This window comes from Sorex araneus, chromosome 1 (assembly GCF_027595985.1).
Source record: "Sorex araneus isolate mSorAra2 chromosome 1, mSorAra2.pri, whole genome shotgun sequence".
Lineage (NCBI taxonomy): Eukaryota > Metazoa > Chordata > Mammalia > Eulipotyphla > Soricidae > Sorex > Sorex araneus.
Window position 1 is genome coordinate 206,459,637 of NC_073302.1, and position 13,201 is coordinate 206,472,837.

Sequence of the window (13,201 nt, forward strand, 5' to 3'; positions counted from 1 at the left end):
GGAGGTCCTGCCAAGGGCAAGATGTAGTCTCTCCTGCTATCTAAGAGTCAGACATTCCTATTCAGTTGCTTCTATTTGGGGGTCTGGAAATGCTCTTGACATTAATAATAAAATATATTTGAGGGGGCTGGAGAGAAAGTATAGCAGATAAGGCGCCTTGCATGCAGCTGACCCAGGTTCACTCTCCGGCATCCTATATGATCCTCTGAGCCCTGCCAGGAATGATTCCTGGACACAAAGCCCGGAGTAAGCCCAGAGCACCACCAGGTGTGGCCCAAAAACAAACAAACAAAAACAACAAAACATAAAAAGGATATTTGATCATTCAGAATCTCCTCTTGCCTCTCAGTAACCACCCAAGTGAGACCCGCTTAGTATTCAGATAGCAAGGATAAACCTGTGTCTTTGGGTCTCCGTGGACTCCCCACTCACTGCCCTATCTACCCATTCTTGCTGGGAAAGCACGGAGGAACCACAGACCAGGAAATGAGGGCACAGGGGTATGATGCAGCCAAACTACTTACAATACCAGGCCGTTGCTATGGACTAATGTTGATCTCCCCCCTGGCCAGATATCTGTGTAGGTTGATGAGGGGCCTTTGGGAGTTAATTAGGTCATGAAGGTGGAGACTTAAGAAAAGGAAGAGAGGGGGCTGGAGTGATAGCACAGTGGGTAGGGCGTTTGCCTTGCATGCGGCCGACTCAGGTTTGATTCCCAGAATCCCATATGGTCCCCCCGAGCACCGCCAGGAGTAATTCCTGAGTGCAGAGCCAGGAGTTACCCCTGAGTATTACTGGGTATGACCCAAAAAGCAAAAAAAAAAAAAAAAAAAAAAAAGGAAGTGCAAGTTTCTTGTCTGAATACCTGAGATGCCGTTATTAAAGAGAGAAAGAGCAAGGGATCAGATATTTCAGCAAGTGTTCAGAAAGTAGGCCTGACTCCCAGAGAGAAGCCAATGCATGCACGGTGGAACCCTCTTGCCAGTTAGCACGGATGGTGCCTCTCCTAGGATTAGGCATATCACCCTCCTTGATCCTAGAGGTTTCTCATCCTTCTTAACTCACTAAATTTGCATCCTAAGCACCGTCCTTCCCAGAAATAGAAAAAAAAATAACATCACTTTTGCAAGGGGTTTTTATGCTGTAGGCCAGAAGAGATGACCCATGGAGGAGGCTGGACCCATAACCTCAGCGACCTTGATGTCACTGGTGCATTTTCTCTAGTATCCATGTCAGCCAAGAAACACACAAGCAGGCATTTTATCACATATAATTTAAAAGCTTCGTTTCTCCCAAATGCACTTCATATTAGTTCAACTGGAATTTTTCTTCATGGAGCAGTTTTCCCATGGAGGGAAACTGCTTTCTATCACCAGAAAAAGGGTTAGCTTTCACGGGGACACTCTGAGCTAATCCCAGAGACAAAAGGTCGGACTCGGCAGCCGGCGGAGGAGTCAGTGAGGTTGAGGAATCCTTTCAGTTCAAGTCCTGCTCTGAGAAGGCCCACCTGGGCTCCTGCGACCACCAGTTATTGAAGCAAACTGGTCCTTCCGGCAGAAGTGAGCATCTGCACAGGAAGTCTGGAGGGCAAACTCTCCAGTCTCTGCCCATAAATGGCCTGGATCGCCAAACCACATGCGGGAGCATCTCAGATATGCCGAGTCTTCTACTTGGAGGTCTAACGTGCATTCTTCAGCATACGCCAGACTGGTCTTTGCCCCAAAGGATGTTGTTCGCAGTTTTCAGTATGTGCCTGAGAGGGTTCCTCTGGTGGCTGGCGGCATCACAGCCACGGGAGCAGGATGGCCCCGGCAAGTGCCAGGAGGTAGGGCCTGGGTGCGCTGCTGCCGGACGTTCTCTGCGCGTGCATCACCGCGAAGACGGCGTTAGTGTGGTTGGTAGGCAACTCCACGTTGCAGATCATTCCTTCACAGCAAGACCTACACTCCTATTACAGACGAGAGGGGTGAGAGAAAGAGAGTGAATGATAGCAAGAAAAGCCAAGCAAAAGCACAAACCAAAGAAAGGCTTCTTGAGAACAGGGAATGAATTGGTTTTCCTGCTTCTAAGTTGGCGAGGCCCTGGGGTACCCTTCCTCTCGGCTGACCCACAGTAAGGACCATCTGAAGAGTCTTTTCATCTTCCCTGTGATTTAGCTGTGTCAACCCAAGCAGGAGCAAGGGGGAGAAGAGGAAGGGAAACTGAATAAGACCATTTGATTGAGTCAACAAATCTTACAAAGGTTGGTAAGAAAAAACACTGAAACAAAAATGAAAAGCCAGGGGCCTTTGGGATTGGCCATTGATTTCCTTTCTAAGCACTGCTTGTTAGGGGATAATAATGTCTCTCTATTGTCTTGGTGAACACCTGATTCCTATCATTGCAGCACCAATGGCTTACTAATTATGGCTGCTCAGTGGTGAAAAAGGGTTGTTCCTTCAAAGCACAAGCTTTCAGGGACTCTCATCTCTGGCAGTACTGTCTACAGTGTGACAACGGGCACACTTAACTATTCAGAATGGCTTCTAGAGCAGGTGGGTCAAATTATTTTATTTTATTTTTTTGCTTTTTGGGTCACACCCAGCATTGCACAGGGGTTACTTCTGGATTATGCACTCAGGAATTACTCCTGGTGGTGCTCAGGGGACCACATGGGATGCTGGGAATCGAACCCGAGTCAGCTGTGTGCAAGGCAAGTGCCCTACCCGCTGTGCTATTCCTCCAGCCCTGGAAATTATTTTTTTAAAGAAATCTTGATAAACAACATCCCACTCTGAAGTTCAGCTTTAGTCTGGGGTACCTTCAAAACACTATCACCATTAATTTTGTAAAACATTAAAAAAAAAAACACCTGTAATCCTTACATGTAGACAAAATTAAAAGTCACTAGTGTCACCGCTACGTTTCTGAAGTCTCATGAAATCAAAATGGATTTCAGGTATAGGATTTCAGGTATATAAAAGGGTAAAATGCTCATTAAAATGAAAGAATGAGAAAAAGTAGTTGATTGAGAATGTATCCATAGTTCAAATAATTAAGTTGAACATGCCGTCACTCTTTCAATCTGTCACTTCCTCAGCTAAACGGAAGTGTTAGATAAGATAAGGTTTCTGCAGTGGAAGGTGCCACAATTTTCCCCTCTTCAGCTTTCCTGTGCAATGTCCTGGGGATTTCTGGCCATGAATAAATACATGAGTTGAACTTTATATAGTGCTTTTTAGTCTCTAAAGGTGGTTTGCTTCTGCAACTGCAGAGCTGGGCTCAGACAGTTCATCCAGAATCCAAGGTCTATGGTCTAGCTGGGACCTTGGACTGATTCATTTTTTGTAACATTTTTTGTCAAAGGAAGAAAGTCTGCAACTTCTCTTTGGTCTCTGTTCTATTACTGTAATTGGATCTTTCCTCAAAGTTAGACATGTTCAACCCATTATTCTTCCATGATGTAAAACCATCACCAGCAAAAAAAAGACATTGCTCTCTCTCTCTCTCTCTCTCTCTCTCTCTCTCTCACACACACACACACACACACACACACACACACACACACTCCTTACTGTATGTTCAGAATCTCGGCTGTGGTGGCAACCAACAAAATGGCATTCACTCCTGGAGGCACACTTTTTGGTGATGGATGTACTTCTTCCATGGCTGGTGAAGTGATGAACGGTCAAACAGTACTGTGTATCTAGGCAGAAAGAACCCCAGCAAATTCAGTTCTACATTGCAAAAGAGACCTTTCAACAATTATTTCAGAAATTACTACAATCCAGGATGATCCATAGGCAAGAAATTGAATGGCATTGAATGATGGGTTTTCTAGGCATTCGTTTAGAAATGACACCAGCTTTTGAAGCAGGAATGTATTTTTTAAAATAAAATAAATAAATGTTCACGCAGCCAAGGCCAAGAGGGGGGAAATCAGATACCTTCTCCACTGAAGCCTTGGGTCTGGTCATTTCCTATGAAAGTTCAGCATCTCTGTTTTGAAGCACATGTTCTACAATTCTCAAATAAAATTTAAGTTGAAAACATGAACAATAATGGGCCAGAACACAGTTTGTTGCAATACTGACCATTTGTTTCTTATAGACTAATATGCCACGTGGGGAACAGGAATACACTTCAGATGATTTAACTAGATTACCTTCCTTACCTGATTCTTGCTCCTGCTCTGATGTTCTCAAAGTCTTTGACTTTTCCTAATTAAAAAGCACAAACCCTAGAGAATTTTTTCTCTATTTTCTCCTCTTCTTTAACCCTTATTCGCTATCTGCTCTCCTCCCGTTCTTCCAGTCAGCGCATTTCTACACAAACATAGCCTTACAGTAGTTAAATATCCTCAATCGCTCATGTTATTTATTAGGAATTTTTCAAGAAAGTGACTTCATTCCGTATCCTAGCACTGTCAGCTTCAGTTCTTTGTATCCTCTATAGTTTTTCAGGCCAAGAAAATGTTTCTTCATTGATTGAGAAGGGTATGTAGCAACAATGTCACAGAAAGGGAAAACTTGGCTAGAGCTGAGAATTTGGGGCCCATGTCTGCCTTTGGCATGAGTGAGCAAGCCATGCTTAACCCCTCATGCTCGTTTTCATTTTAGTAAAGTGATGCTAATAACTACCTTGGCTGTAACACTGAGATAATAACCACAAGATACTGAGTATGCACCACCTGTCAGGTACTCTGCATGTTCTCACTCTCAAGTCTTATGACAGAGCAGTCATATTTAATATCCTCATTTTCCAGGGAAAGAAACTAAGGTAAAGTTATTTGCCCACAGTCACAGAGGTAGAAAGTGATGGAAGGCAGGATTCTAACTCAGGAAATGCGCCAGAGTTTGTGCTCCTAACCAGAGCGTGATTCTGCCTCTAAGTTGTACTTATTATTAAACTGGAAAGTGTTGTGTCTTGTGCTACAGGAGGGCCGATTTCTGGATTCAGAAAGAAAGGGAACCACTAAGTGTTGTGGGGAGGCATTTCCATTTATTCCTTGAACAAAGAAGAATTGAAAACTGTAGCTGCATGTGTTCATATAGAATGTCACACATGCTCAAGCAGCCCTAGAAAGTCCGAATAAAAGCCAGGCTAAATAAAATAAGAAATGTCATTCTTGTCCTATCCTGTTACACAGAGAACCTCTTTTAATGACACCGACAGACCGCAGAAGTAAAGTGTACAGTGAAAAGGAAAGTTGAGATGACAAAGAACAATAGCTTCAGGCCTGTTTGCCCCCAGAAATGGTTGACTATCATTCCCCTAAGTAATGACAAGCTGGAAAGTAAGAAATTATAGCCTCAGTTAGAATTCCAGATGGTGAGTATCTCTGCAGCCTGACTGACTAGTTTCGTCAAGATGTCCTGTCACACATGCTAAAACATAAGTCATTCCGTCTCCTTCTCCTTACATTGCTCGAGATGGACAGGGGTGAGCTGATGCTCCTTACCCTTCCCATCACTCACACTAGGGTTGTTTTGTTTGTTTGTTTGTTTGTTTTTGGTAGCACAAATGAAAGATGAGGCAGCTTCACTCTATTGTTTCTACATTTGGACAGAAAATTTTGAAGCCCAGAAATATCCACACATGCTCCCATTAAAGATGGCTTTGATTAATGGGTTACAAATTAGAGCATTATGCATAGATCCACTAGAAACAAAGTTGGTACGGTTTCAAGAACAGTTCAGTCAATGAAGATAAGAGGCTGTACATCAACTGACATTGACTCAGTTTTATGGAAATTTAAAGCAAACAGCTGCAGAATTATAGCCACCCTCTGGAATGAGCAAACAGAGTCATCAGTCAATGAAGAAAAAAATAATTGAAATAACTAAACAAATTTCTATGAAAAATCAGAGACAAATCTTGCATATTCACTCACAGAGCATATAATAGAAGGTCAGGCACTGTACAGTGAAGAAGTATGAAATAACCTCAAAATATTACATAATTATTATCCCTGAAAACAATACAAGACAGTGTCTAAATGTCACAGTTATTTGTGTTGATTTATACCAAACAATCTGCAGTACCAACAGAGATCTCCAGTATGTGTCATTGTTGTTGTTGTTGTTGTTGTTATGATGATGATGATGATGATGATGATGATGGGTTAGATCCCATCCAGCAGTGCTCAGGACTCTGACAATGCTCAGGATACCATATGTAGTGCCAGGGATTTGAATCATAGCTGGCCAGCTATGATTCACATGCAAGGAAAGTGCTTTTCCTCCAATAGTAATCTCTCTGGCCCTGGGCTAATATTTTTCAGTTGAAGCATAACTGGCTGATATTATTTCAGCTTCATATGTATAATAATCCACATATGTAAACAGTGCAAAATGATCACCACAATAAAATCTATTACTGTATTTTCTTAGAAACTTTCAAATTTTCAATACCATATTATTGATTATGGTCCCTACACTATACATTATGTCTCCATATTTATGTGAAACTGAAAATTTGTACTGTTTAATCCCATTCACTCGTTTTATACTGTCCCACCAATCCCCCACTCCTCTAGTTAATATGCTTTTTTGTTTGTTTGCTTTAGTTTTATTTTATTTGGGAGTGAGGCAGTTCGGCCCACACTCAGTAATACCCAGGGTTAACTCTTGGCTTTATGTTCAGGATACCACATGTGGTGTTCGAGATCCAATTTGGGTTGGTTGAATGCAAGGCAAGTGCATTCACCCCTGTATTATCTCACTGGCTCTGAATTCTGTTTCCTTCTAGCGAAATACTCTCAACGTCCATTCATGTTGTTCATTTCCCTGATGACTAGTTATAATGATGAGCTGTAGTTTTGGAGAAAATGCCCACAAAATTTTGCTTCTTGATTTTTTTAAATAAATGTTTTAAAATTAAATTCTGTAAGTTCCTTGTATTAAATGTCAACTTGTTAGTGGACATATGATTTGCATATATCTTCTTCCATCTAGGAGCAAAACTTTTTATTTTGTTGATGGTTTCCTTCTTGGACAAATGCTTTTTTAGTTTGCTCACAAATGCTTTTCTAGTTTAGTCACACTGTTTTTTTCTGCTTTGGGATCATAGACACAAAACCTCATCACTAAGATAGGTGTTAATGAGTTTAATACCTTACCTTTTTCTCCTACAGATGTTATGTTTTACATAAATATTCACGTTTTTAATCCATTTGGAGTTAATTTTTGTGTCTGGTGTAAGACAGTGGTCTAACTTCATCCTTTCACTTATTGCGTTCAGCATTACCAACACAATTATTAAATTAAGAAAATACCTTTCCCTGTTCTATTTTCTTCCTCCTCTGCTGAAAATTAATTGAATAACTATGCATGGGTTTATTTCTAGGCTCTTTATTTTTCTCCACTAATGTGTATTCTGTTCTCCGGTCAAAACTATGCTGTTTCAATAGTTTTGAATAATGTAGTTTGAAATAAGGGAGCATGGTGCTTCCAGCTTTGTTTTTCTTTCTCAAAATTGTGTCGGCAATTTTGTATATTTTTTCTGGTTCCATAAAAATTTTAGAATTATTCTATTTGTGTGGAAAGTAACATTGGGATTCTGGCAGAAATGGCATAAACCTATAAATTACCTTATATAATATTGATGTGTTAACAATATTAATTCTTCCAATTCTAGAGTTCATGATACCTTTATATTTCTTTGTACTTTCAATTTATTTCATCTGTATTTTAGTTTCCATTTCATTGGTTAAATTAATTCCTAGGCATTTTATTCTCTGATATAATTATAAATGGAACTGTTTTAAAAAGTTTATTTTCTTATTGCTCTATACAGGTTTATAGTAATACAATAAATGTTTACATATTGGTATTGATTGCTGCAACATTATTGAATTTATTAGTTACAACACCTTTGGGATGGAGTCTTGAGGGTTTTCTATAGATAAAATCATGTCACTGAAAAATAATGGCAGATTACTTATTTTCTTTCCAATTTAGATTCCCCTTGTATCTTCTTACCTTATTTCTTCTTGCCAAAATGCTCTGGTTACTACACCCAACTATGCTGAATAAAAGTTGTGAGAATGGACATCATTTTCATGTCCCTGATGCTAGAAAAATCGTTCAAAGTTTTTCATTTTAGAGTATAATGGTAACTTTGCAGTTATCATAAGAACTTATTATGTTGAATTCCATTTTCTTAAAAATCCACTTTGTTCAGAGTTTAAAATTATAAATGAATGGTGAATTTTGTGTGTTGCTTATTCTACACCTAATGAAATGATGATTATATAGTTCCCCTTCCTTTCCTCCATCAACAGAGATGTATCATGTTGATTGCTTGGTGAATGTCAAATTGTTTTCCCACCCAGGAATGAATCCACTTGATCATGGTGCATGATTGCTTTATTGTTGAATTTAGTTTACTTATGCTTTGTTGAAATTTTTGTGTCTATGTTAATCAGGGATATAGTCTAATTTTCTTTGTGGTGTCCGTGTCTGGGTTTTGTATTAGTATATGCTGCCCTCATAAAATGAATTTGGATGTAATCCCTCATCACTAGGGAAGAGTTTCAGCAGGATAGATATCAAATCTCCTCTGGTTTCAAAGAACCAGTTTTTTTTTAAATTTATTTATTTTTAATTAGTGAATCACCGTGAGGGTACAGTTACAGATTTATACATTTTTGTGCTCATGTTTCTCTCATACAAAGTTCGAGAACCCATCCCTTCACCAGTGCCCATTCTCCACCACCAGTAAACCCAGCATCCCTCCTACGCTCCCCAATCCCATCTCCCCCCACCCCACCCCACCCCACCACTGTGGCAGGGTATTCCCTTTTGTTCTCTCTCTCTAATAAGGTGTTGTGGTTTGCAATAAAGGTGTTGAGTGGCCACTGTGTTCAGTCTCTAGTCTACATTCGGCCCGCATCACCCTTCCTCCGCATGGCCTCCGACCGCATTATACTTGGTGATCCCTTCTCTGAGTTGCCCTCTCCCCAGAATGTGAGGCCAGCCTCCAAGCCATGGAGTCAACCTCCTGGTCCTTATTTCTAATATTCTTGGGTGTTAGTCTCCTATTCTGTTATTCTATATTCCACAGATGAGTGCAATCTTTCTATGTCTGTCTCTCTCTTTCTGACTCATTTCACTTAGCATGATACTCTCCATGCCGATCCACTTATATGCAAAATTCATGACCTCCTTTTTTCTAACAGCTGCATAGTATTCCATTGTATAGATGTACCAAAGTTTCTTCAACCAGTCATCTGTTCCAGGGCATTCAGGTTTTTTCCAGATTCTGGCTATTGTAAATAGTGCTGCAATGAACGTATAAGTTCAGATGTCATTTCAACTATACTTTTTTGCTTCTCTGGGATATATTCCCAGCAGTGGTATTGATGGGCCAAATGGGAGCTCAATTTCTAATTTTTTGAGAAGCGTCCATCTTGTTTTCCAAAAGGGCTGAACCAGTCGGCATTCCCACCAGCAGTGTAGAAGGGTCCCTTTCTCCCCACATCCTCTCCAACAGTGGTTGCTTTTGTTCTTTTGGATGTGTGCTAGTCTCTGTGGTGTGAGATGGTATCTCATGGTTGTTTTGATCTGCATCTCCCTGATGATTAGTGATGTAGAGCACTTTTTCATGTGCCTTTTGGCCATTCTTATCTCTTCCTTGGGAAAGTTTCTGTTCATTTCTTTGCCCCATTTTCTGATGGGGTTGGATGTTTTCTTCTTGTAGAGTTCAACCAGTGCAAAGAACCAGTTTTTTGAAAAGCTTCTATACAGTTTATTTCTCCTTTGTCATTATTTCTTTTTAAGTTTGGACTTCATTTGATCCTCTTGTTCTAGTTCTTTTAGGTGTATTATGACTTTGCAATTTTATAAATGTTACTTGAAGTATACATCTTATATATTTTGGTAAATCAAATTTCCATTTTCATTTGTCCATTCACATTCATTTGATACATTGGATATCTTCTTTGACATCTTCATTGACCCTCTAGTTGCTAAGTACTATGTAGTCTCTGCATATTTATGATTATTCTAGTTGAAAATTCTAACTTAACCAATTAATTCACTAAATAAAAATCATCAATTTTAAATCTATTGAGACTTACTTTATAGCCTATTGTGCTCTATTTTAAGGAATATTAGATATACAATGAAGAATGTATCATTTACAGACACTGTTTACAGTGCTTTTTGTTTAGTGGTGGATAAAAAAATTCCCAACTACAAGGTTGGTGAGAATAGCTCAAGATCACAGAATTTCCATGCTCCAAGACTGAAGATTTATTTAATCCCCAACACCACAAGGCAGCCTCTCAGCCCACCCTAAACATTAGCTCATACACTGGCTTTATCTGAGGTAAGACCATTTCATTGCTTTAAATTAATATGATGCAGGGGCTGGAGCAATAGTACAGCAGGTCCTCAGCATCCAATATGCCCCCCCAAGCACTGCCAGGAGTAATGTCTGTGTGCATAGCCAGGAGTAACCCCTGAGCATCACCCAAAAAGCAATAAATGAATAAATAATGCGGTGCAGAAATTCTCACACAATTCAAGGTAATAGTAGACCCAGACTGGGCAACTCTTAACTTGGGAGCTTTTTAAGCTTATTTTTCTTTATTTTTTAAACTTGAAAAAATCATTTTAAAAAGTACAATGTAAAATCTGACTAACCTAATCTTATAGCTCCCCATTCCTATTGCTGTTGTGCGTGTTGCTTCTGCTTGAAGACAATGAAAGACCCTACTAAATGCCTCTTCTATTCCTGTCTACCAACGATTCAATTTTCACAGCAGCCAGATAAATATTTTTACTAATTTATTGGCTTTTGGGGCACACCCAGGAAATGGGAACAGGGAGGATTTTGTACTTCCACTCTGTGTCAGTGGCTTATTCTCACAGCGTTTGGGAGATAATGTCAGGAAGAGGATTGAACCCAGGCCTTTTGCATGCAAAGATAGCATTCAGCATGTGAGCCCCTGACGGATATTTTAGAACACAGTAAGCATCTCGTCTTCTGGAGCTTAGAGTGTCATCTGCCTTTCTATCACATTTACAATAAAATAAAATTAAAAAAAAAAACACTCCTTATCTGAAAAAATATTCCACATGCCACATCCTTACTGCCATTGGTCCTTTCTCCATCTCTTACCAGCAGGTCATCTTCCTATTCACTGACTAGGCCAGGCCTTCACTCTTCCTGTCACACACTGTCCAGATTGCCACATGGCTGACTTTTCTGGTCATTCATGCCTTAGTTCAAACTATATATTTCTCATAGAAGAGTTCCCTGAGCAACTATCTAAAACTCCCTCTCATCCTGCCAACACATATTTTCTGACCTAGAATGAATGTAGTATGAATCAAGCACTGGTGATATAAAAGTAAACTAAAAAAAACTAAAAAGATTCCCCAATTTTTACAAATGAATGAATATGTTTCCAAGCATCAAGTATGACTTTTGCAATGATATCATGAAGTATTGATGAAATTAATTTTATATGCATTGCCAGGGATCTACTCAGGTCAGGAATGCAAAGTTTATGGCCTTATCACTGAGCTACCTATCCCTGGTCACATTTTGGAAATTCTTAAAATGCTGTAGTAATACAGTGGTCTGTTAGTTCTTCCTAATAAATGCTATTTAATAAATTCTTCCTCAGTGTTCCCACAACTACAAATTGAGGTTTTGCCATCACCTTCCAAGATTACTTAGGGGAGTCTGATATCTGTACGTATCATTAAGCTATTGGTATGCAAACAACAGTACATAAGACATCCCTGCTCAGAGTTAGTCTAAGAAAGACCTGAACAAGGTGAGATCACACAAAAAAACTTCCAAACTCAACACACTTACTTTGTGGACACCACTTATCTTCTGCCCATCGATTGCAGTTATAATTATCTCCTGCATTTTCACAAGTGAAACACTTGAAGCTATTGGGGAATGGTGTAGCTGTAAAGAAAAATGTAAAGTCAAACAGGTTTAGAAACACAAAAACTTTCAAACATCAGCTATGGCAAATATTTAGTCACTTCAGTTAAAATAAAATTTATAAGCTATAATCTTTAAATGTTCTGGTTTTAAAGAACTGACTTAAGTGCCAGATTGAGACATTTTCTTTATTCCCATCTGTGAACACCTGCTACAGATTAATAAAACAATTCCACAAACACGTTGGAAATGTCCATAGTATTGCTTGATTAAAATTTTAATGGAATTAAGTGGAAATAGAGTGGATATGTAAATATGGCAATGGTACTGGCCCCAATAACTTTATTATCATCATGGAGAACGAAAGTCACTCTGAATCCGAGCTTGGATTCAGTCCTTCCTATGCATTGATTCTATGAGTTTTAGCCTCTAAGAAATAATAATACTTAAATGACAATGATAATCCCTATAGGTTGTAATGAAAAATGAATAGGAAGTTGGAAGAAAGATACTGACAGAGTCCCTAGTATCTGCATGTACTTCCATTACACTTATATTTAACCTGAAGCAAGTACTCTCACTTGATATATGTCAGTGATCACATTAGCGCTTGATTAGAAGCAAGAAATTTAATCTATTGATGACAATGATGCTCTAGTCAAAGTATAATGTGAAAAGGAAATTTATGGGATGCTGCAGTCTCAACGGAGAAAAAACCAGCATGTTCTTTTTGCCCTTGTGTTTTTTGGGGGTTAGGGTTTTGAATTTTATTATTTTAATGGATAAAAAGTCATAATAATAATATATTTGACATTTGTCTTGTAGGTCAGGACATAAAGTCCTATGTAAAACTTTCAATTCTACCCCCTACGCTTTTTGAGAGTAAAACAAACAAATATCAAAGTGACTCCCAAGCAATCCCATAGTTAGGATAATAATTAGAAAGCAATGGGCATTTTATATGTGTGAAGGATATATAGAGGTATATGAAACAACAGCAAATATCAAATGCTAAAGTATGAAGGAAATGAAATTAATTATTACAAACACAATTAAGTTTTTTATGCATGAAAGTAAACTAGTAAGGTAAATAAATAATGAAAGTGACTCTATTAAATAAGAACAGTTAAAAAAATCATCATACTCAGGGCCAGAGTGACAGTATAGCAGGGAGGGCATTTCCCTTGCACACAGCTGCCCCAGGGCGGATCCCCAGCATCCCATATGGTCCCCCGAGCACCACCAGGAGTAATTCCTGAGTGCAGAGCCAGGAGTAACCCTGAATGCAAAACCAGGAGTAACCCCTGAGAAT

At 39.2% G+C, this 13,201-nt stretch overlaps 1 protein-coding gene across 11 annotated transcripts in view; it reads right to left on the reverse strand.

Annotated features, from left to right (window-relative positions):
* Positions 1 to 1,256: 1,256 nt before the first annotated feature.
* LYPD6B (LY6/PLAUR domain containing 6B) overlaps positions 1,257 to 13,201 on the reverse strand; it is a 232,070-nt gene continuing 220,125 nt past the window's right edge. For all 11 annotated transcript variants that reach the window (XM_055142136.1, XM_055142112.1, XM_055142130.1 and 8 more), the window contains 3 exons: positions 11,812 to 11,910; positions 3,555 to 3,685; positions 1,257 to 1,948 (listed from right to left, as the gene is read on the reverse strand). In XM_055142136.1, the coding sequence (XP_054998111.1) occupies positions 1,784 to 1,948; positions 3,555 to 3,685; positions 11,812 to 11,910 (395 nt within the window). In that variant the 3' untranslated portion in view covers positions 1,257 to 1,783. The remainder of the gene's footprint in view (positions 1,949 to 3,554; positions 3,686 to 11,811; positions 11,911 to 13,201) is intronic.